General features: G+C 53.1%; 8 protein-coding genes across 8 annotated transcripts; 5 read left to right on the top strand and 3 right to left on the bottom strand.

The window, feature by feature from the left end:
• Nucleotides 1-668: 668 nt before the first annotated feature.
• Triagg1_1114 (uncharacterized protein) lies at nucleotides 669-2,361 on the top strand (the record flags this gene model as incomplete). Its single annotated transcript, XM_062904871.1, has 5 exons — nucleotides 669-747; nucleotides 901-1,010; nucleotides 1,057-1,104; nucleotides 1,154-1,279; nucleotides 1,366-2,361. The coding sequence occupies 5 exons, from the start codon at nucleotides 669-671 to the stop codon at nucleotides 2,359-2,361; spliced, it is 1,359 nt and encodes a 452-aa protein (XP_062760338.1).
• Nucleotides 2,362-3,391: 1,030 nt separating this feature from the next.
• On the top strand, nucleotides 3,392-4,597 carry Triagg1_1113 (uncharacterized protein; the record flags this gene model as incomplete). Its single annotated transcript, XM_062904860.1, has 2 exons — nucleotides 3,392-4,002; nucleotides 4,069-4,597. 2 exons carry the CDS (start codon nucleotides 3,392-3,394, stop codon nucleotides 4,595-4,597), a joined length of 1,140 nt encoding a protein of 379 aa, XP_062760337.1.
• Nucleotides 4,598-4,992: 395 nt separating this feature from the next.
• Nucleotides 4,993-8,094, top strand: Triagg1_1112 (uncharacterized protein; the record flags this gene model as incomplete). The annotated part of the gene is made up of 6 exons (XM_062904849.1): nucleotides 4,993-5,117; nucleotides 5,235-5,430; nucleotides 5,492-5,779; nucleotides 5,842-6,077; nucleotides 6,910-7,078; nucleotides 7,210-8,094. The coding sequence occupies 6 exons, from the start codon at nucleotides 4,993-4,995 to the stop codon at nucleotides 8,092-8,094; spliced, it is 1,899 nt and encodes a 632-aa protein (XP_062760336.1).
• Nucleotides 8,095-8,297: 203 nt separating this feature from the next.
• On the bottom strand, nucleotides 8,298-10,160 carry Triagg1_1111 (uncharacterized protein; the record flags this gene model as incomplete). Its single annotated transcript, XM_062904838.1, has 2 exons — nucleotides 8,298-9,378; nucleotides 9,469-10,160. The coding sequence occupies 2 exons, from the start codon at nucleotides 10,158-10,160 to the stop codon at nucleotides 8,298-8,300; spliced, it is 1,773 nt and encodes a 590-aa protein (XP_062760335.1).
• Nucleotides 10,161-11,415: 1,255 nt separating this feature from the next.
• Triagg1_1110 (uncharacterized protein) lies at nucleotides 11,416-12,254 on the bottom strand (the record flags this gene model as incomplete). Its single annotated transcript, XM_062904827.1, has 2 exons — nucleotides 11,416-11,498; nucleotides 11,549-12,254. 2 exons carry the CDS (start codon nucleotides 12,252-12,254, stop codon nucleotides 11,416-11,418), a joined length of 789 nt encoding a protein of 262 aa, XP_062760334.1.
• A 2,246-nt stretch (nucleotides 12,255-14,500) lies between these two features.
• Triagg1_1109 (uncharacterized protein) lies at nucleotides 14,501-16,843 on the top strand (the record flags this gene model as incomplete). The annotated part of the gene is made up of 2 exons (XM_062904816.1): nucleotides 14,501-14,775; nucleotides 14,830-16,843. 2 exons carry the CDS (start codon nucleotides 14,501-14,503, stop codon nucleotides 16,841-16,843), a joined length of 2,289 nt encoding a protein of 762 aa, XP_062760333.1.
• Nucleotides 16,844-17,864: 1,021 nt separating this feature from the next.
• Nucleotides 17,865-19,754, top strand: Triagg1_1108 (uncharacterized protein; the record flags this gene model as incomplete). Its single annotated transcript, XM_062904805.1, has 2 exons — nucleotides 17,865-17,927; nucleotides 17,997-19,754. The coding sequence occupies 2 exons, from the start codon at nucleotides 17,865-17,867 to the stop codon at nucleotides 19,752-19,754; spliced, it is 1,821 nt and encodes a 606-aa protein (XP_062760332.1).
• A 301-nt stretch (nucleotides 19,755-20,055) lies between these two features.
• On the bottom strand, nucleotides 20,056-20,825 carry Triagg1_1107 (uncharacterized protein; the record flags this gene model as incomplete). The annotated part of the gene is made up of 3 exons (XM_062904794.1): nucleotides 20,056-20,573; nucleotides 20,645-20,715; nucleotides 20,770-20,825. 3 exons carry the CDS (start codon nucleotides 20,823-20,825, stop codon nucleotides 20,056-20,058), a joined length of 645 nt encoding a protein of 214 aa, XP_062760331.1.
• Nucleotides 20,826-21,180: the final 355 nt, after the last annotated feature.

The raw sequence follows: 21,180 nt of genomic DNA, 5'->3' as shown, positions 1-21,180 counted from the left end.
TATTTTGTCACTGCCAAAGTAGCGCTTCCTACCGGCTCATCGACCCGGCTGGCAACGTCACACTATACTTTAGCAGTAACACCAATGACTCAAGGACATTCACTGCGCCAAGTACAGTATCTTTCCGCTTCTGCAAGCCACAGTGTTATCTCGGGTACCGCTACCAAACTGAATGTATCGAGGGATTAGCACCAAGTCGACTTCTTGGCGCCTCAACGAATTTCGGGCTTTCACGTGCTGGCGACTATCATCTCTTTAGATTACCAAGAGTGGGGCCCGCGTGAAAGATCCCCCATTAGGCTCTGAGTTGGGGGGTTGTGGAAGCTCTCTAGCAGCTCTTTGGGGGCTGTAGCGGTTCCAGCTCAGGGGACCTAGAGGCCCACGGGCAGATTTTCCGAGGCTCTTTACAGGGGTCCGAGGACCACAAACCGCAGCTTTTCATGCACGCCTCCCAACGAAACCAGACTCTTGGTCACTTGGCCGACCAAAAATTCTTGTCTGAAGTTTGCGCACTCCAGACGCACGGGAGCAAGGAGTAACCAACTAGTTCTCCCACAAAGACAATCCTAGAGCGCCTGAAGGTTCCCCCTTGGCGCCCTTTTGTGTCCTTTTTTAAAAAGAAGCTCCTGCCTCCCTCCCCGGACCCCCGGCTCCCGCCCCCCTCTACGATGTCCAGCAACACGCTGCCATTGCATCAGGGCGATATTACCTCAACAAGAGGTGATGGTAGTATGGCTCCTAACACAAGTAAGCACACAATCTGTCTCTGAACTGGGGAGGGATCCTTGCTTCGGTTCTGGGCGGTGGCTAGTCGCTCGCGCTATCGAGATGGACGGCTGGAGGGAGTCGTTTTTTACTTTCGTTGGTTGACTTGGTGGCTAACCCGGCTTGGTGGGCTAGAGCAGGCTGTGGCCGAGTGCATCTCGGATGATGCCCTGATCCATCTCAAGTCGTACAAATATTCGAGCGTCGATAAATCACCGGTATCGAAATACATCCTGGGTCCATGGGTACGGCCTCACCGATTCATCCCCACGTTTCTGCATGACGTTGCAGTTGGCCTTTGTTGATACCCTGCCCCTCCTCGCGACGGGCAGGCCCAATGTTAGCGAAACTTGGAGGCAAATGGTAGCTAACGGAGATTGCTTTGCAGTGGAATGCCTTCGTCGAAGTGTTGCCGCTATGGCTCGCCCCCAACATGGTCACCCTTCTGGGGTTCTTCTTCATTCTCTTCAACGTCGCGTTGATGGTCATCTACATGCCCGATTTGGTGGGACCGGTACGTCACCGACATTCGACCGTGCCTCGTCATTTTGCTACGCGCAACTGCGAAAGTCAACATGCTGATTGGAAATCCCCGTATAGGCACCGTCGTGGCTGTACTTTAGCTTTGCATTCGGACTCTTCATGTACCAGACCATGGACAATGTCGACGGAAAGCAGGCCAGAAGAACCGGAACCTCGAGCGGCTTGGGCGAGCTCTTCGACCACGGCATCGACTCGCTCAACTGCACGCTCGCCAGTTTGCTCGAAACGGCCGCCATGGGACTGGGCACATCGCCCTCCGGCATTTTCACTGCGCTTGTCCCTTGCCTTCCCATGTTCTTCTCGACGTGGGAGACGTACCACACGCACACGCTGTATCTCGGCTTCTTCAACGGCCCAACCGAAGGCCTCCTTATTGCCTGCGGTATCATGATCGTCTCTGGAATCTACGGGCCGGACGTTTTCACGAAGCCTCTGGCACATATCTGGGGCGACCACTTGGAGGGGGTGGCTCACCTCATTGGAGATGTTTCTTTCCGGGATATCTGGGTTGGCATGCTGATTCTGCTGCTGGTTACCTGTCACATCCCCTTTTGCGTCCTGAACGTCACCCGTGCGCGCCAAGCAAAGGGCCTCCCTGTTCTCCCCGTGTTTATGGAATGGATCCCAATGGCCGTCTTCACCATCTGTACCGGCGCCTGGGTGTTTTCTCCATACAGCTCGCTCATGAAGGACAACCACCTGGTCCTATATTGCTTCACCATGTCCTTTGTTTTCGGACGACTGACGACTAAGATGATTCTTGCACACTTGACCCGCCAGCCGTTCCCGTACTGGACCGTCATGCTGACTCCGCTGGTTGGCGGTGCTGTTCTTGCGAACCTTCCTAGAATCGGTTTCCCCCAGATTAGCCCCCAGCTGGAACTGTTTTACATGTGGGCATACTTCCTCTTTTCGGTGGTGGTCTACTTCCGCTGGGCCTATCTGGTGATCACTAGCATCTGCAACTTTCTGGGCATCCAAGCTCTCACCATCCCCAAGGAGAAGCAGATGGCCAACAAGATGGCTGCTCGAGCCGCCACCAAGCTGCACTAAAGCGTGTTGCTGATCGTCGCCCCGAGGATCTCGTGAACTTTTTTTCTGTTCTGTTCTATTCTTTCCTTTTTTTTCATTTCCAGTTTCTCTACTTTTGTTTTTGCTCCTTCAACACAAGTAATGCCCTCATGAAACAAAGTTAGAGACTTTGATGCGGAACTTGGATTCCAGCAGCCGTTGGTGGGTTAAAAAAGGGGAGAAGAAGGAGAGGCCAGACGATTCGACGACGATTTCGACTAGAAGACATGGTTTGGGGCATATATAAATAGAGAAGGAAATGCGTGCTTGTATATGATATGAGCAGCCCAGAGTGCAACAGGCATGGCTGACTTGGCGTTTGGTTTGGTGCTTTACGCTTTTTACTATGAGCATGCTCTGGCTTTTGAGATTCCCGGGCCAAAACGGGCGGCATGTAATATTCTTATCTGGTATTCCTTATTAATCCGGGGGGCTATATAGATTCAACCTCATGTTTCAAGAGTAACTGCTACAAATACAGTAACATATACGGACAGGTAATTCTCCCAGGTGATATTGGGCATCATGTACAGTCTGGCGAAATCCAGATCAGTACTAGGTATGTGACGGGCTCAAAAGCAGCATGGTGGTACTCGTATTCTCCATTCCCGTGGTGTTGCAACTTCAACGTTCCGGAGTTGAGAACCCCAAACTCCCTAAGCCGCATGCAGACTAACCGACGCCTGAATTGCAGCGGCTCAACGATGCTCAGGAACAGGGACATAACAAGGGCTAGGGGGCTCCGCAATGCGGTTTAGCGCGGTGGCTTCCGCATGCCGCAGTGTGGCCACGTACTTTGGCTGGTGCTAAGATACTGGCGATAACACATTCCACGTTCGTATGCGGTCTTGCGCCAGACGATGACAACCTCGTCCTAGACGCTTCTCCGTGTGCCTGGCGTCGCCTTTGTTTTCTCTGGTTGCTGCCGGCCTCTCGAACTGCGGGAGAGCGCAGATTGGCCCTGCAGGCTGGAGCCACTGAGACCGCTGACCGAGCCTGACGAACGATAGAGATGCTCTTCAACGTGGTGCTCCCGCTGCTTGGCCTCGTGGGCGCCGCGCTCGGCATTGGAACTCTAACCGACGACGACCTGCGCGGTCTACCGTCTCCCGGCGACGATTTCGATATTCACAAGGGGAAGCTCCTAGCTCCGATCCTCATACCGCGAGTGCCCGGCACGGAAGGGCAGAAGAAGACGCAGCAGCACTTTGTCGACTTCTTCCAGGCCAACTTGCCGGAATGGGAAATCGTATGGCAGAACTCAACCTCCAAGACGCCGGCGACTGGCAACAATGATATCCCTTTCGCAAACATCATTCTGCGCCGCGATCCTCCGGGGTATCGGGAGGGAGAAGTCGGGAGGCTGACGCTGGTGGCGCATTACGATAGCAAGATTGACCCCAAGGATTTCATCGGGGCGACAGACAGCGCGGCGCCGTGCGCGATGCTAATGCACATTGCGAGGAGCATCGATGGGGCGTTGAAGTCCAAGTGGGATGCCATGTCTGCGAGCGGCGACCTTGACGACAACTTGGAGCCTGGTGTTGGGGTGCAGATCCTGTTGCTGGACGGAGAGGAGGCTTTCGTGCGCTGGACGCACACGGACTCGCTGTACGGCGCAAGGTACGGAATACAAACACTGTTTGTTCTTTTATTGTTGAATCGTCTTTGTTAACATTGTCTTCCCAGATCGTTGGCCGAGACGTGGGAGTCCGAGTTTCATCCTTCCATGTCGACTTTCAGGACGCCTCTGCACTCCATCAGCCTCTTTGTTCTCTTGGATCTTCTCGGGTCGCCTAACCCTCGCGTACCATCCTACTTTTTGACCACCCATTGGGCTTACAGAAACATGGCGGCGCTGGAGAAGCGCATGCGTGACTTGGGACTGCTTGAATCCAACCCTAGCAAGCCCTTCCTACCAGACGCAGAGAAGCGTGCTGATCAATTCGGCTATGGAGGCATCGAAGACGACCATATTCCCTTCCTAAGAAGGGGTGTTGATATCCTTCACTTGATTCCCACTCCGTTTCCTGACGTGTGGCACACAATGGCGGATGATGGCGAGCATCTTGACATGCCGACTGTGTCGGATTGGACAAAGCTTGTCATGGCATTTACGGCAGAGTGGATGGACTTATCCGGACACTTCCCAAAGGCCGCCTCTAAGGAGAAAAGGAGCGAAACCACGATTGAAACCAGCAAAAAGACTGAATTATGACTACGTTGGGGGGAAGTTTTATGATCAAATATGAATTGCCTGGTTGGTCCCGGCGCTTGTAGACCACAGCCAGAAGATATGGCTTATTGTGGCCAGATTTGTAACTATTGCGAAGCTGGCATTGAACTGAGCATTGCCGTGTATATATTGATAGAGTTTGCACAAAACAAGCATCTACTATCATTCATTCGCAGACATTGTTTATGATATACCGTGTACTCTTAATGAGACAGTGAGTCTGGTACAGTGCGTAATGTCGCATGCACTGTGTGTTGTACATGACGGCCGGCCAATCAGAGCCCCACCCTGCGACTCAACCACGTAACCTTTAGGACCAAAGCTGTTCTAAGCTGTCATCTTGGAGCATCTTCCTCGCACCAACGTCGTCTGTCACCATGCGATTCTCTGTTGCCTCAACACTTTTGGCGCTCGCCACGGTCGCCTCCGCTGCTTCCTCATGGACCTTTTCGGACGGTACCGTCAAAGTGTTCTCAAAAGCTGGCAATGATGCGGTAGAGAAGTGAGCTTCCCTGGCGCCAAGACTGAGCTTCGGCCTGGTTACTTTCCTGGGCCATACAGTCCTTTTATCTTCCAACACAAGTGCTTGAAATCAATTTGCTAACAATTGCCATTGTAGATTCAGCGGCGTTGATCGAGTGCAAAACACCCTTACTCTGGGTCACCAGGACAAGCTCAAGGTGACGCTCACGACAAAAGACGGTTCCACGGCGAAGCGACCACACCAAGCTTTCTTGGTCGTGAAGGAGGCATCCGGTCTGGAGGCTCCTTTCCCGTTGACTGTGAAGGACTCTGGAAAGGGAACGGTCGAAATTGTATGCTAAACCCCGCGAAAAAGGAGACCAATTGGCTGGCGATAGCTAACATCCAAGGCAGTCTCAGAAAGATCTCCCCGTCCAACTGCTTCTTTCTCAAGAGCCTCTCGAAGCCAGCCTTGTTCTGGCCTCCTTTGGCTCTTCCAAGGGCTCAGTCACCCCTGTTTTCGATTTCACCGTCAAGCTGGACGCGGCCACCTCTGCGCCTAGTTACGAGAAGCCACTGCGATATGGCAAGCTCGCTGAGATCCATCACATTTTCCGAGCCGATCCCAAGAACCCTCCCAAAATTGTCTCTATTACATTTGCACTCGCCGTAGTTGCTACTGTGCCTGCCCTTTTTATTGGCGTATGTTTGATGCATCATCGTGGACCTGATAAAGAAAACGTATATATACTAACTTGCGATAGTGGTTTGCTCTTGGCGGGAACTTTACCCATGTGCAGAAGGCCCTGGGAAATGCCCCCATATCCCATGTCGTCTTCTTCGGATCAATCGTTGCTATGGAGGGTGTCTTCTTCCTCTACTACACGCAGTGGAACCTGTTCCAGACCCTGCCTGCGATTGGCGCTGTTGGCGTCGCCGCCTTCTTGAGCGGAACCAAGGCTTTGGGTGAGGTTCAACGCCGACGATTGGCCGGCGAGAGGTGAGGATCTGGAAGAGCAAGGTGGACAACGAAAATGGAGTTGAGATGGAGGCTATTTTCTCAGTTTAGAAGCACCTGGACTAGATCTCTAGTATAGCCCATCTGGCTGGAGAGGCATTGGCGTCCGGCGAGGCATGGATTGCCTCTTTTTGACGACATGAGGGATGAAAAGACACAAATGCATAGTCAAGATGATGTAAGATATCATGTATTGAAGCATAGAGCAGCCATTGTTGAAAGAAAAAAATGAGTAAATCAAATCATCAGATGCTATCACGCAAGCCTGACCTGCCGAGGTTCAACACGAGTGATGACGGTACGTATCGCTGATGATGTCAGCAGTTTTGACTTTCAACTACCTCAACACGAAGATACCACCACCTCCCGCGTTGATACCAGTTTACATATCCCGAGGTAAAAAGCACTGTGCCTTGAAAGACGTGAATTGGATGTTTCAGTTTGCATGATATCCTGGCATTTCATCTCGTAGACACATATAGAGCGCTATATCTGCTGCAACACTAGTTGGGAGCTGTCAGACTAGAACGCCAAGTGCTTTGTTCTCGCCCCAACGTCCCAATTCTCTGAGCTGGTTTGCTTCTAAGACAAGATTTTTCTCAAGAAACAGCGAGATATAATGTAAGTCCCCTCCATCCAATGCAATTCCCATCTCAGCAGCTGCCAGTGGCGAGTGTAACGCCCGTTTGTTGGTGACACTTCGCGCGACCCACGTCTTGTGTCTCAGTGGCAGTTGTGTGTCTCGCCGTTTCGCCTTGTTTCTTCATCGCCATTCATCAGAGGGGAGGCTGACGTGAACGCTGGATGTTCGTAGGGCGTTTACACCACCATCTGCCGAAGAGACTGTTAATCATCCGGCGTTTGCTTCGGTAATCTGGGCTCTGGAGCCTCATCGGCAAGGCACGGTTGAGGCTGCAAAAGGGCGAGGTGGTCCTGTGAAGATTGCTTGGGAGATTCATGGAGATGGGCCAACTAAAGTTCTGGTATGTTTTTTTTTTCTCCGGTCTTTGGTCTGCCTATGGCTGCCTTGTTGAGAGTTGAACCCCCTCGTATGCTACGGAGTAAACGCGAGCTCTTTTCTTTCATTCTGCTGACGAGTCTTGGCTTCTTCTAGCTCATCATGGGTTTGGCCGGTATAAAGACATCGTGGCAGCGCCAGACGAAATACTTTGGCCACGACCGCTCAAATGAGTACTCCGTCCTCATCCTGGACAACCGAGGCATGGGCGACAGCGACAAGCCCATTGCGCGCTACACCACCAGCGGCATGGCCGCCGACATCGTCGAGGTGCTCGACCACGTCGGCTGGACCTCCGAGCGCGAGGTCCATCTCGTCGGCATTTCCCTCGGCGGCATGATCGCCCAGGAGGTCGCCTGTGCGATTCCCACCCGCCTGCGCTCCCTGACCTTGATAGGGACCACGGCGCAGTTCGAGAGCGGGCCGGCAAAGTCCTGGTCCGACGCCATGTGGCAGCGCCTGAGCTTCGTCATCCCCAAGTCAGAGGACCAGAGCATCTTCGACACTGGCCGCAAGCTCTTCCCCGAGGAGTGGCTTGCCGCCCCGGATGATGCCGCGTCGCTGCCCTCGCCAAAGACGACGTCTCGGTGCGGCCCCGCGCCCGGCACGCCTGACGGAGAGTATCGCGCCTTTGACAGCAATTTCCAGCGGTTTCAGGCGCAGGAGCTCTTCAAGAAGCGCCACGCAAGCTGGTTCACCCAGCAGGGCTTCCTGTGCCAGCTGATTGCGGCGGCAGGGCATCGGAAAACGCCACAGCAGCTGCGCACGATGGCGGATCGCGTAGGGAGGGAGCGCATCCTGATCATGCATGGGACGGTAGATAATATGATTACGGTGCCGAATGGAGAGAAGCTGATCAAGCTCATTGAGCCGGGAACGGGGTTGATTGTCGAGGGAATGGGTCATGCACCAATTATGGATAGAGCAGAGTGGCTCAACGGCCTATTGGAGGAGAGATTCACGGCTTGGGGGAAACTGTGATAGATTTGAACGGGCACATACAGGGGCATATGCAGAGAGCGGGCGGATTTGTTGTGAATTGAATATCAGCCGTCATTTGAGTTATAAATTTGCGTCAACAGCTAACCACTTGAAACCTATCTATCGTTGCTTCTTTCTTCCTACATTTGGTGCTTTATCCAGCGGATAATATTCCTCTTCCCACGTTACAAAGCGAACTCCTTCTAGGGCAAGACCAATCCGACGCCACTAAGGGCATTCTCGTCCAGCTGATTCTTCTTGTCGACGCCTCCGGCTATGGGGTTGGCCCTGTAGTTGAAGAGGTAGTAGTGCAGCTGTCCGTCGCCGGCGCCAAACTTCTGCTGCTCGAGGAAGAGGCCGTTGTCCATGAGGGACAGGGCGTTGAAGACGTCGAAGCGGGCCTGCTTGGCGAGGATGAGGGCGTCGTGGACGAGGTCGTTGAGGCGGGACTTGAGGGCGGCCTTGTCGAAGGGCTCCTTGAGGGCCGAGTCGGTGGCGTAGTAGAAGAGGTAGGCGACGCGGATGACGTCGTGTTTGGGGTTGTTGATGGCGGATGACTCGATGCAGTAGAAGGAGAAGAAGTCGGTGATGTTTTTCTCGTCATCCTGCAGTGAAGAAAGAAGAAAGGAACCGTTAGTAAAAGGGGATGGGCTAGTTTTGATGGCACAAGGTGCTTTTTTCTTCTTCTTTTTTTTTCTTACCTCGACGACATAGGACCAGATGTATTGGTCTTGGCCGGCCTCAACCGTTGGGCAGAACCAATGGGTTGCTTCCTCCTTGGACATCTCAGGGGCAATGTCGAATCGGCTCATGTACCGATCCATCAGCTTGACAACGGCTTCGATATCGGCGGGCTTCATCTCACGCAGACCCTTGGTGGAGGTATGGTCCGGGACGGCATACTTGCGGATCTGGTACTGAGGCTTGCTCCCATGGGGCAGGTGGACAAAGTTGCACTCGTACAGCTTCTGCCAGTTGAGCGAGCGGTGGTAGTAGCGGCACGTGCTGACGGGCCTGGGGAGGACGATGCCGGCCGTGTACAGACCCTGCCAGATCTCGTGCAGATTGCTGATGCGGGTGATTTCCTTGATGAGGACGGGGGCCAGGCGCTTGCCTCGAAGCTTCTTGTGGACGCAGAGGAAATTGACTTCGGAGCAGGTGATGACCTTGTTGCGGACTCGCACGCGCACGGGGATGGCGGAGATGAAGGCGACGAGCTTGCGGGACTGGGTGGCGCGGACGCCGACGTGGTAGTGCTTGGCCCAGCCAGGCGGCATCATGGCCCTGGATTTCACGCAGATGATGTTAGTATCTCGTCCTCTCGGCTCAGTAATGGTGTGGCGAGGGGGGGATGCCAGATTCAGGCCAGCTCACCATTTCAGGATGCCAGGTCCGTAGTTGAATCGAAACATGGCTTCGTCGTCCTCAACGTAGTGTCCGTTGAGCAGCTCGTAAATCTCCTTGATCTCCTCGTCATTCGTCAGATCCATCTCTACCCACTCGAACCCAGCCACCAAAGGCGCCGGCTCCTTGGAGATCTCGTCGACCGTCTGGATCTTCAGGGGCCCCTCCTCAACCGTCTTCTCGTCCTCGCCAAACTTGGGCACCGGCTGCGTCTGCCAGAACTTGTACGAGGCCATGTCCTTGACGTTCTTGCCCGCCGCCGCGAGGCCCGTCATGATGTCCTGCAGGTTCATCTTCTTGAGCAGCTCGGCGATCTGGTCCGGCGAAGGATTTGCGCTGCCCGAGGCCTGCGCCAGCTCGCCCGCCAGAGCTGGGTTGAGCGCCATGAGCTCCTGGAGCTGCTGCGGCGTGAGCCCGCCAATGGCCCTTTTCAGGTCCGCCTCGGCGTCGCCCGACTTCCCAGTCAGCACCTCCTTGACCTTCTTCCGCTTGGACTTCTTCTTCTTCTTGGCCGGAGCAGCGCCGGCCACAGAGGCGTCACCGGCCGCGGGCTCGTCATCTTCCTCCTCGGCGTCGGATTCAGCCGCGGCCTGCTTGCCCTTGATGTCGGCGTCGACTTCGTTGACGGCCGGGTCGACCGGCTTGGATTCCTCGGCGGGCATTGTGCTGTAGGGAGCTTTCAGGTCCTGGGCGGCGCGTGATTGTTGCTTTTGCGCAATTCAGGGACGATGCGGAGTGGTGGGGTGAAGCAGCTTGAACCGAGCCTCGAAACCTGTGGTGGGGTTAGACGCAGGCTGGAGGTGACATGTGGTTTCAGGCGTCACGCTGCCTGGGGACAAAGAGCTTTGACTGCTGAATCATGGCTTTTTTGGTTCATTTTCTTTTGAATGACGTGGAGCGTTTAAGCTCTTTTGATAATTTTTATTATTTCATTGGAATAGGTAGACATGAGTGAAAGGAAGTCGTCTAGCAGCTAGAGTAGCTATTAAGCTCGACAAGTCTATGAGTTTGTTGTAAGCCACAATTGGCCTTTTACCACCGTGTTGGGTGTTAACATGGAAGATTTATCTGGGTCTCTGGCGCTCTTGCTAGACCCCAATGTGCAATTTGATATCCTGGAGAAGGACTATTCATTCGTTTGGCCCTCTTTATTTGCTCAATCACTCAAAGCGACGCAATAAAAGCACAGCATGCGGCGAATGTGAACTTGAACACTCGTTTAGATCCCTTACCCTAAAGCGAATCAAGTTCCATTCATTTTGTACCGCACTCAGTAGTTTTGCGATGCTCGCATAATAGGAAATAGTGCAGCTCCTTTCATCAACCATCTGATTGGCGGAGTGCCAGAGTGGTTAATGGGTATGACTAGAAATCATATGGCTTCGGCCTCGCAGGTTCGAATCCTGTCTCCGTCGAAACATTTATTTTTTTGCGCGTTGTTCCTAGCATGATGAAAAGATTTTCTTCTTTTCCGTTTCTCTGCACTCGAATCTCTATATTCATCTTGTGCTCCGCATCTTGACATATAACATCCAATAGGCGGAGTGCCAGAGTGGTTAATGGGTATGACTAGAAATCATATGGCTTCGGCCTCGCAGGTTCGAATCCTGTCTCCGTCGAGCATTTCTTTTTTTGCTTGGTTCCAAGCGAATATTTTCGACCAAGTGGCCCAATGGATGAAATGGTTCGATGATATAATTGCTCGACAATGGATCGTGTGTAACCGCCGTGTTGTAGACCCGTATTCTTTTTTCCTTTCTCGAGAATATTCCTGCGCGGCAATTGCTCACTTGGCTGATGCTTAAACTTTGCTATAAATATTGAGTTATCAGACTCGACTTGTTTCGAACGAGATTGTAGCCCGTAACTCGCTGCGAATATTCAGCCATGCGATGTACCTTCTCTGTGGAAAGGCCATCAATGGTAGGTAGTGCCTTCAAGATCAAACGACCTCATAATGGCCAAGCTGACTGGCGCAAAATTCAGAATCTCATTGTGTCCTTTTTGAGTAGTTAGCGCTGCGAGCCAATTCTCGAATATGATAACATACCGCCGTAGGGAAATAGCTCTTGACGAATTATAATGTCGTTGCCTGTCTTCCATGTAGTCACAAAGGAATCATTGCTGGTTCGAACTGTGCAAGACTCTTTCCAAGTGTCGAATTCATCATCATCTAGGATGCCAACCGTCTCGCTTGCGGCAGCGCGAAACATCTTATTGTCCTCCGTCCAGGGGATGTCCTTATCATTCTTTGCATGCACCAAGCTTATCCTCAATCTGTTTCTGGTGTGGCGGACGATATTGACGAGCCTGTCGGCCGAGTGCCACTTGTCCACGAGGACCCTGTCGAGAACACGATGGATCGAGGGATAGATGGCGAATGGCCCAAGGGCGGGTACGAGCCCTCCGAAACGATAGCCGCTCAGCATCGTGGCCAAGTCGCTGAAGGCGGCAACCAGCACGATACCCGCAAATTCAACCCCCTGAAGGGCATACCGTTCGGCGACACCACTGACAACCGCGGTTCCGAGGCTGTGGCCGAGCAGAACGATCCGATTCGGGGGAATGTTTGCCACGTTGATTGCCCAGTCGACCACCGCAGCGGCATCTAGTATCAGGCCCTTTTCGTCGGGCACGCCAGTGGAATGGCCGAAGCCGCGGTAGTCAATGGCCAGAACGTGGTAAGATGACGTATCAGTCAAGGCATGATAACTAGCTGGCCGAAGATTTTGGGCAATGTGACCGGCGTTCTGCATTCCATGGTTTGGTTAGCTGGGAGATTTGGAGTCCAGAATGACAGGAAGGGCATGAAAGTATCGGGGGCGGCTTACACCATGAACTGTCAATCTCCAATTAGCACAAATCTTTTTCAATGTATTTAGGGTATGGGATGGACTTGCATGTTATAATGAGTCTGGCCTCTGGATCGTTTGCTAGCAGCCGAAAAGATTCGGTCTGAGTGAAATCTTTACAGAACCCTAGGTCCTGTGTTGCCACTGTGGTTTCATGCTGCAGATATAGAGGCAGCGGCATGATGTGCCAAGCATAGATTGTCTCTCCATCAGAGGTTGGTAATCCAAAGGGTGTTACTTGGTTTTCTACGTGATATCGGAGCTGTTAGATGCGTGAGTCCCCCCAATTGGGATTGGATGCGCTGGAGTACGAACTGGCGAAGCCCCAGCCTACTGGGGCGTTGATATCCGACCACCATAACGAATTGACGGCATGGGCATATAGAAAGCTGTAAACGTGTACACGCCAAGTAAGACCGAGTGACTTTGACACTGAAACAAATCAATGAAATGCATTGATCACTTACTGCCTCTGGAAGAACGGGATCACGCCCAGTGCTATGAGAGCGATATAGAAGGCGAGCGGTGCGGCCGCCACGCCGATGGAAGCCCACAAGATAGGATGCAAGGGAACCGCCATCTTACAGCGCACAACGGCTGCCTCCCTTGCGTCTGGGGTCGATAATCGGTGTCGGAAAGCCGCAAAGATCCCAGCACAGGCGTTTGACGTGTGCGGGTGATGATGAATCAGTTGAACCCGGTGGGGGGTTTTTCGTAAGCGGATCTTCAACATTCCGCCGTCTATTACCGCTCCGGAGACAAGATGCGCCATACCGCGCTCCGTGGCGGTTTATTCTCTCAGCATCTTGATAGGCAAGATGTTGCGATTGTTCTCGCTCTATTGCCCTCTTTTTTTTGATTGCCAATTCTTGATGCAGCGCATGAATTTCATCAACGGATGCGGCGCTATCACATTGCAGCTTGCATTTGGTCATCTGCAGGTTTGACACCCTTTCACGGACGAGGGACTTGGGCGCGGGTGTTAGTGAGGCTTGAGCAGTATCCGGCTGTGCCCATGTACGAGTAGTGGCTAAGTGGAAGCGCCATTAAGCTTTTGAATACATATTGATTCGAGTGGATGGTCTACGGCGTATCTGAGATAAAAGTTCAAGTCTATGCAGCAAGAAAGCATAGAAATAATGACACCAAGTTCCCCATGTTGGTCGGCAGATGTGTTGGTGGAAGGCGGTGGTGCAGGGGCTGGCATCCACGAGATTCACCCTGCCTAAAGGCCCTGCCACACCGAGGCCAAGACGCAATTCGTATCCCAGCCCGTTATTTGCCGCTACACGCAAACTTGAGACATCTTGGGCAGTACAAGGCACGCCGGAGATGCCAACCGAAGTCCAGTGCGGCCATGAGCGACGTTGGGCACTGGTGGCTGCAGGCCGTTGAGGCTCAGTAGGATCTGCATCCTGCTCGCTCAACAGTGCTCGAGTCAGTATATCCGTATCCATTGTATCAATATCTGCTCAGTGCTGTGCTGTCGGGTGTAGTCCATACTACTAAAGGTCCATGCTTGGCTACCTATGTAGCATCAATCAAATCTCCAGCTATTTGATGACGAGATGATGCAGGTAAGCCCTCGCGGCTCCCATACCGAGTCATGGACTCAAGGCTCTGCGTCAGAACGAGCCAGCCACTACGACGATCAACTCCGGATTGCCTTTCGCAGTAAACTCTACTGCACTCGTGCGGCGACAGAGGCAACAGTTGGAAGTTGTACCTCGCATTTCAGCACTGTGGCTCCTCGAGTCCAGAGCGGATAGCGCTGCAACAGCCCGCCAATCCCGCGACGCGGACAGCCAGCCCCGGTGCTCTAGCGGACCAATCACGCCCCTGTTGCAGAAAGCTCGATGGCACTGCAGCGCATACTGGGGATCCACAGGGCTCTAGCGACCAACTAACGGCCGGGCAGCTTCCAGGATTTATGCCAACCTTTGGAACCTCTCTGGCCTGCTTCCACCAGTATTTTTCATCGCATTTGCCCTCTGCGCAGCATCGCGGCTCTTTTCTTCCCCATTGCAACGCCAGCAGCCTGGCCTCTTCCCCTCAGGCCGCTTGCTGCTCTCGCATGGCGCTCTTACGAGTATGATGCTGACCCGTCGCCCATCGCCTGCCGCAGCCGTGTAAAACCGCCTCGAGACGCGATGGAGAAGAAGCGGAAGCTCCCCGCGAGGACTTCGGCCCGCGTTGAAAATGCCAACAAACGCCGGAACATGACACCGCGAGCGGAGCGTTCTGCGACTCCTCTTCCTCCTCCTCCTGATCCCGAGCCCGTCAAGGAGCCGTCTCCATCGCCTCCGCCGCCTCCGCCGCCGCTGCCAACCTCGATCCAGCCCGGAAAGCCGCTGCCAACGGTCGAGGTAGCGCAACCTGACGACTTGTCGGCCAAGGAATATCAGTCCATCTCCGAAAGGCATGTGTACCGTGATTTGTCAACAGTCCGCTATTGCTAACTTGCGTTGGTATCCGACAGTGGCGTCCTCGCAGAATCTCTCTCGCGGTCTCGATATCGATGGATTAATGATGGACTCTTCGAAAAGTTTTGGACGAAACCTCATAAGCGAAAGGGCGTCCTCAACGAAGACCCGAAGAACCCTCCAAAGGACAGTATGACCAAGATTGGCCCCGTTACAATCACCATAGAACCTCACATTGTCGAGGCCACCATGTTCATCGTCAAGGAATCCAAGCAACGTCCCCCCCCGCCTCGGACACCACAGCAGGCACCAAAGCCGTCGCCAGTGTCTCAAACGCAAAGTCCTGCGCAACCACTGTCGCAATCACAACCACAGCCGCTCGCCCGTCCGGTACTTCAGTATGGCCCTCCAAATGGCTCCATGCCTCCCCCGCCTGCGCCTGGATCGTCGACCTCGACCTCAGTTCCTACCGCGGCTACCACACCAAAGCCCATTGCTCCCCCGAGTCCTTCCCTGAGGCCGCCGTCGTCCTCGCCCAGCACTTTGGGACCTCAGCCCTCACCCTCGCCGCTTACGACCATCAACGTAGCCACGTCACCATCGCCTAGCCCGGCAGTGTCTGCTCAGACTGCTGCTCAACCCCCTGTGCCTCCACCTTCACTTCCAGCTGCTACTCCCCCACCTCCGATTCGACAGCCCGCGAATCCCCTTCCAGCGCAGCACCAGGCTCCTACAGGCACGCCATTGGCAAGGCCCCCACCGCCGCCACCCCCGACCGCGACCGCGACCACGACGGCTCACGCTCGGCCGGCCAATGCTGGGCCAGCTCAGTCTCCAGCTGCAGTGAAGCCTGCAACGCCGGTTGCAGGGCGCCCTCCTGCAGCAAAGCCCGTCCCTAACGATCCAGTCATTGCCCTGCTCGCCCAAAAGGCGTCAGGAGACCCTGAGCTACGTGATCTTATGAAGAGGGTCGCCGTGGGCCAGGCCAAACAGGGGGAACTTGATCGCTTCCAAAAGATCATCGATCAGCTAAATGCCGAGTATCGGCGGAGTGGTGGGCAACAGGGCCCCTCGGCTGATAGGCTGCTGGTGGATGGAAGGACTGTCAAGTATTTTGCTGATGAAGTGCGGACTATTCTCGACATTGTCTTGGCATCCAACCCTCGCCAAACATCAAGCGAGCTAAGGCCACCGCCCAGGAGTGATCCTTTGGTCGTTTTGCTTGTGAAGGCTGCCTTGGAGGATCAAAAGACGAGCGATATGATTCGGCGCATTGCCGAAGGACGTGCCGGCTTTACGGATTCAACAGACCTCAAGGAGATTCTCGACCGGCTCCACAGAGATGCAAAGCCTCCTCTGCAGACACTCCCCGCATCTCTCCCCGCAAAGCAGTTGTCCAATGATGCTCCCAATGGACATATGCGAGCTTCGAATCCCCCAACGCCCCAGCAGGCAAATCCCCAGGCACTGAGGTCGAAGGGACCCCCACCTGTTCCGAAGCCTGACATTTCCGCGGTGGTGTTTGATTTTGGAAACGGCGATCGCTATCTATTTCCCAAATTCAGCATCCTGGAATACCTGCCTACCCCGTCCGGCCAGGAGGTAGTTGCATCATTCCTCATTGTCCGCAAAGGAAGCACATCAGAGTATGGCGGAGATCCTAAGCTGGACTATTATCAACCCGTTACAATACGTATTTCTACACACGTTGGGCGCTACCTTGAAAACCTGATGCGCGTCGTGGCCCCTCAGGATGAGGTACGGCGGTATATGGACGATGTCATGGACAATATGACACGCGCCGAGTACGTCCTACTGGCGATGCACTTGCCCAGAGTGCCCAGGGACGAAAAGGCAAATGGCGTGCCTGATGAACCCAAGACCAATGGATCAACAACCAAGGTCGAGGCAGAGTCTGACCACACTGTAGAGGTGAAGCCGTCTGTTCTTTGGACCAAGACGGCCAATACTAATAAGCGGTTTGATCTTCTCAAGCCACACGACGCCGAGGAAGAGAATGAAGCTAAATATAAGCGCCTCATTCAATCAGTAACGGCCAGGGATTGCTAGAGACTGAGCGTTTGACGTCTCCAAGACTGCATAGAGTTGTTGGGTAACGAGCGCTGTGCACGCTAGAACTATGGTTTGTTTTGTTATTTTAGATGCTTCAAAGACATGCATTTCGCGGAGCGGGAGAAAGGGGTCTGGAGTATTGGATTGGCACGGAAGATACGGATACTTTTCCATATGACGTCTCATATGGCAACTGTAAGATGCTTTCGGCCAGGTTTTCTTGAAGATTTTGCGCGGTAGTATGAGTATGGGTATGAGTAAACGAGGCGAACTGGCTGAAATTTATTATGCATCATTTCTATCACGAACGAACATGAAGCACGGAAATGAACGAAATAGAAAGCAATAAAAAAAAAATCCAAAACAGAACCACCTCTGAAGAGGTGTGGCGGATCTCTCCCGCCGGGAATTGAACCCGGGTCTCAAGCGTGACAAGCTTGCATACTGACCACTATACTACGGAAGATGTCTCAGGCGTTGAAGCGCCTGTTGTAGGTGGTTGGCTCTTGGAAGAGGAGCAGTGTTTATTTTGTCTATAGAGGTAGCGCACTGGAAATGTGGATCCACGCCTACATGTCAAACGAGGTATACCGCATGTATCACCAAATTGGTGACGAGTTTCCTTTAGATATTCAGCACATGGACATCTCTTCTTCAATGGCGATTCTTTGATAAAATGACCAAAGGGCGGAGAAAGGGACAAAAACCGGGCCATACTTCATGCATTGAATCCTACAGGTACTTGCCATCCTGCGTGCTGACTCAGCAGAGAAACGGTGACGTGAACGACACTCATTTGTCGGCGCCATGGTTTCATGGCTGCGTCTCCCTAAACTCAGAATAAGTGCTAGGCAGCCAACTGTGTTCAGACGTCAATCCATCTATCAATCAATGTAACTCTAGCATATGCAACCATTTCATCCGTCCATTCAATTGAATCCCCTTGCGTGTTTTTTGTGATACCCTGCCTTGAAGCCTAACCAAATGAATCTTCGCTGAGTCTCTCTGCTCTTTCGCCATGGGTCAAACCCCTTCCCAGACGCGGCCTCGACGAACGCCTGAGCAGCTGACGCTGGAGCTCGTGAGCATCACAGCATCCAAAGCCGCCCAGATGCATGTTTGCTGATGTTTTTTTTTTTTTTTTTGGCAGGCATACAGGTTCAAGGAAAAGTGCTTTACCTCGATTGAGTATTACTCGCTGAAGGATGTCTTCAAGAACCTTGCGGACCAGCAAGGCGACATTCGCTACCTCAAAGAAGACACGATAGCCCGGTTCCTGGAGATCCCAGACATCCTTGGGGCCTCGCCTGTGATTTTCCACATGGTTTCGTATCTTGGTGCCTTTCCTTTTCTGCACGAGGCGCCGGTGGTGCTTGAGCTTGCGCAGTTGATCATGGTCGTTGTCATCATGACGGAACGGTATAAACGGGTGCTCGCCAAATCAGCAGACAGGACAAAGCTTCTGTTCAAAAGCCTGGCTGTATACGACCGAAAAGTGACCGAGACCGAGCACACGCCGCAGAGTTCCGCTTCAGATGACGCTGCTGCAAAGCCAAATGCTCAATTCAAAGGGTTCGCAGTCGACCAGCCTGGCCTGGATGATGAATTTGAGGGCGATGAGGAAGATGAAGATGACCTGGTCCTAACGGCTTTTGAGCTGCTCGATATTAATGAAGCTGCTAAGCGCGGTGATGTCTCCACCATTCATGAGGCCATTATTCCAACCGACAACCTTCGGAAAATAATAATGCTATTGCTGTTAATTGCACCGCTGGATCCACAAGAGAGTTTGTCGCAGTATTCTAGCCGTGTCGCGGGCCACGAGCTGGAGCTGCTACGGGCCACGGCAGAGTGTGTATTGGCCTCCTTCGTCAATGTCGAGACCTCCCCTGGCATTGGATATACCCGATTCAAGACTGTCATTCCAGTCCTGTTTCCCAATCTCTTTGCTGGGTTCAATGGGCTGTTTGAGCATTTTCTCTTTTCCAAAGACCTTGACTTTTCTAAGCACAAGATCGAGAAACCCGGTGATGCATCACTTATCAGCAAGACAGCACAACCTCTGCTGCCGTCTCCCGGCGAGATTCTAAACGAGCACACCCTATCGCAGCTTTCGCTATTCTTACCTGGCTCTTCACTCTTTCGGAGGGTGAGGTTACTATACTCGGGAAACGATGCTGGGTTTTCAATGGGCAGCCTCGAATCCAAAATCTTCAACTGGAGGGCGCCAACGATTCTTTTGGTGAGCGGATCGAGATTAGCAGACACCCCCGACGGTGGACAAGAAGCGTCGTTTGCGGCTTCACTTCCAACCAAAAGATTCCCTCATGGCAGCAAATCCGAGCGTGTGACGTTTGGGGTCTACATCAGAGAGCCCTGGAAGCATACTCACCGAGAGTGCTTCGGCGACTCGGAAACAGTTCTTTTCCAGCTGGAACCTATACACGACGTCTTTGCCGCCTCTACGATAAATACAGACTACGTTACTTTCACGAAACCTCCTGGGAATCGACCGTGCCTCTCCTTTGGCTGCCCTCATCCTAAGCCGACACAGTCGCATCGCAAGGAAGGCATGCATGCTCTGGGGGCTGTTTCTCTACTCTTTGACGAATCTTTCGAGTTTGGAGTATTTAACCATGACTATAAGTCAAGAGGTGGTGCTTTCCACACCAGCATCGTGCGAAAATTTGACTTTCAAGACCGGTTCCGGATCGAGAACCTGGAGGTTTGGGGATGCGGTGGTGATGATGAGGCAAAGGCGCAAGCCGAGAGATGGGCTTGGGAAGAGAGGGAAGCTGAAGCGCGCCGCAGAATCAACCTAGGAACAGGCGACATCGAGGCAGATAGAGCATTGCTGGAAATGGCCGGTCTAGTAGGCGGCAACCGAAGTGGTGGCTCGATGGGCTAAGAGGCACGGCATGATGTTGATGGATTTTGTTTCTTGTTTGCTGGCGGCTTGATGTGATGTACAAGATTCCCCTTTGATCTGCAATAGATGCCAATGGCAGCATATAGAACACAGAGAATGATGCCTGGCGCAGCCGCCGAAGGTGTTTCTTTCATTTTGGGGTGTAAAACCAGAGTAGGGGTGCGTCAGCCAACCCCCATATGTTAGACTATCGTACATGCTCATAAAATTTTGAGAAAGGAATTTATACATGTTTCTTTTCTTCCTCCTCCACGTCGTCTGACCGTCAACAAAAGACGCTTCATTTCTTGGAGTCATCATCCTTCTTCGATCCATAGAGTTCACCCAGCGCTCCGAGTGAGCTTTTTGGGTTCTCTTTCCTCGCCTTCTTCTCCGGTGAAGATTCTTCGGCGGCTTGAGCCTCTGCAGCAGCCTTTTCGCCCTTTGACCACAATCCCATCTTGCCCAAAACGCCTCCAGTACCTTGCGTCTGCGCTTCAGCAGCAGGAGCGGCTCCTGTTTGTTCTGATTGTCTCTGCTTTATTGCCGCTCTCATCGCCTTGTCCTCTTCGTCACGGACCTCGAGCTCGTGGATCCATCGCTGGCGCTTCTCCTCCGAATCTCGTTCCTCCTTGAGCTTGCGCAGCTCCTTTGACTTTTCGCGATCCTTGTTGTAGTACATGCTTCCTGCGACCATGGCGATGACGGTGAAGCCCTGGGCGGCGACACGGGCGCGGAACATCTTGTTTGCTTGCCTGGAGTCGCCTCTTCGGAGGGCGCGGTAGGCATTGACGAAGGCGAAGACGGTCAGACCAATTCCTGTATGCGCGCTGGTTAGTCAATGGTCCGGTGGTGGTGTGCGATCATCATTGAAAGGCATTGGGATTTACCGAGAGGCACGAGGGGTTCTTCCTTGAGCTTGCGCTTGACCTTTTGCATCGGACCCTCATTGTAGAGCTCCCTGAAGCTGCATGTTAGCTGGTTTGTAGCCTATCGAGTGCCGGGATCAACGCACTGGTCGTCAAAGGACGAGGGCATCTGCCCGGTGAATTCCGGCGGCCGGCCTGCCATGATTGGGAAATAAATAGCAACGATGTGGTGAAGATGGAGAGTCGAGTTTAACAGAACAGCTTCCGAGAATCTTTAGAAGCTGCGTTAAAAATCCATCAATCCTGCAGAAACCAAAGCTATATATCCGGACACAAGTTTTGTTCGATGACCACACGACTGCAAAACCGCACCACGGCCCCTCACCTGCGTCAAGGGTCGTAACTTTCGGATCGGTCGCCGACGCTTTGATAGGTGGGATGTGAGCGCTAGCCCGCTTTGCTTAAAGAGCTACGGACCGCTAGAGCCTCTGTGGCTGGAGTCGGCTTGCTGTAAACATGGGATGTGTTGCAGCTGCGACTGATTTCTAACGCGGCCT

This window comes from Trichoderma aggressivum (assembly GCF_033847375.1).
Source record: "Trichoderma aggressivum f. europaeum strain CBS 100526 chromosome Unknown scaffold_002, whole genome shotgun sequence".
Classification (NCBI taxonomy): Eukaryota; Fungi; Ascomycota; class Sordariomycetes; order Hypocreales; family Hypocreaceae; genus Trichoderma; species Trichoderma aggressivum.
The sequence above is the reverse complement of the archived record's forward strand: the minus strand, read 5'-3'. Positions and strand labels throughout refer to the sequence as shown.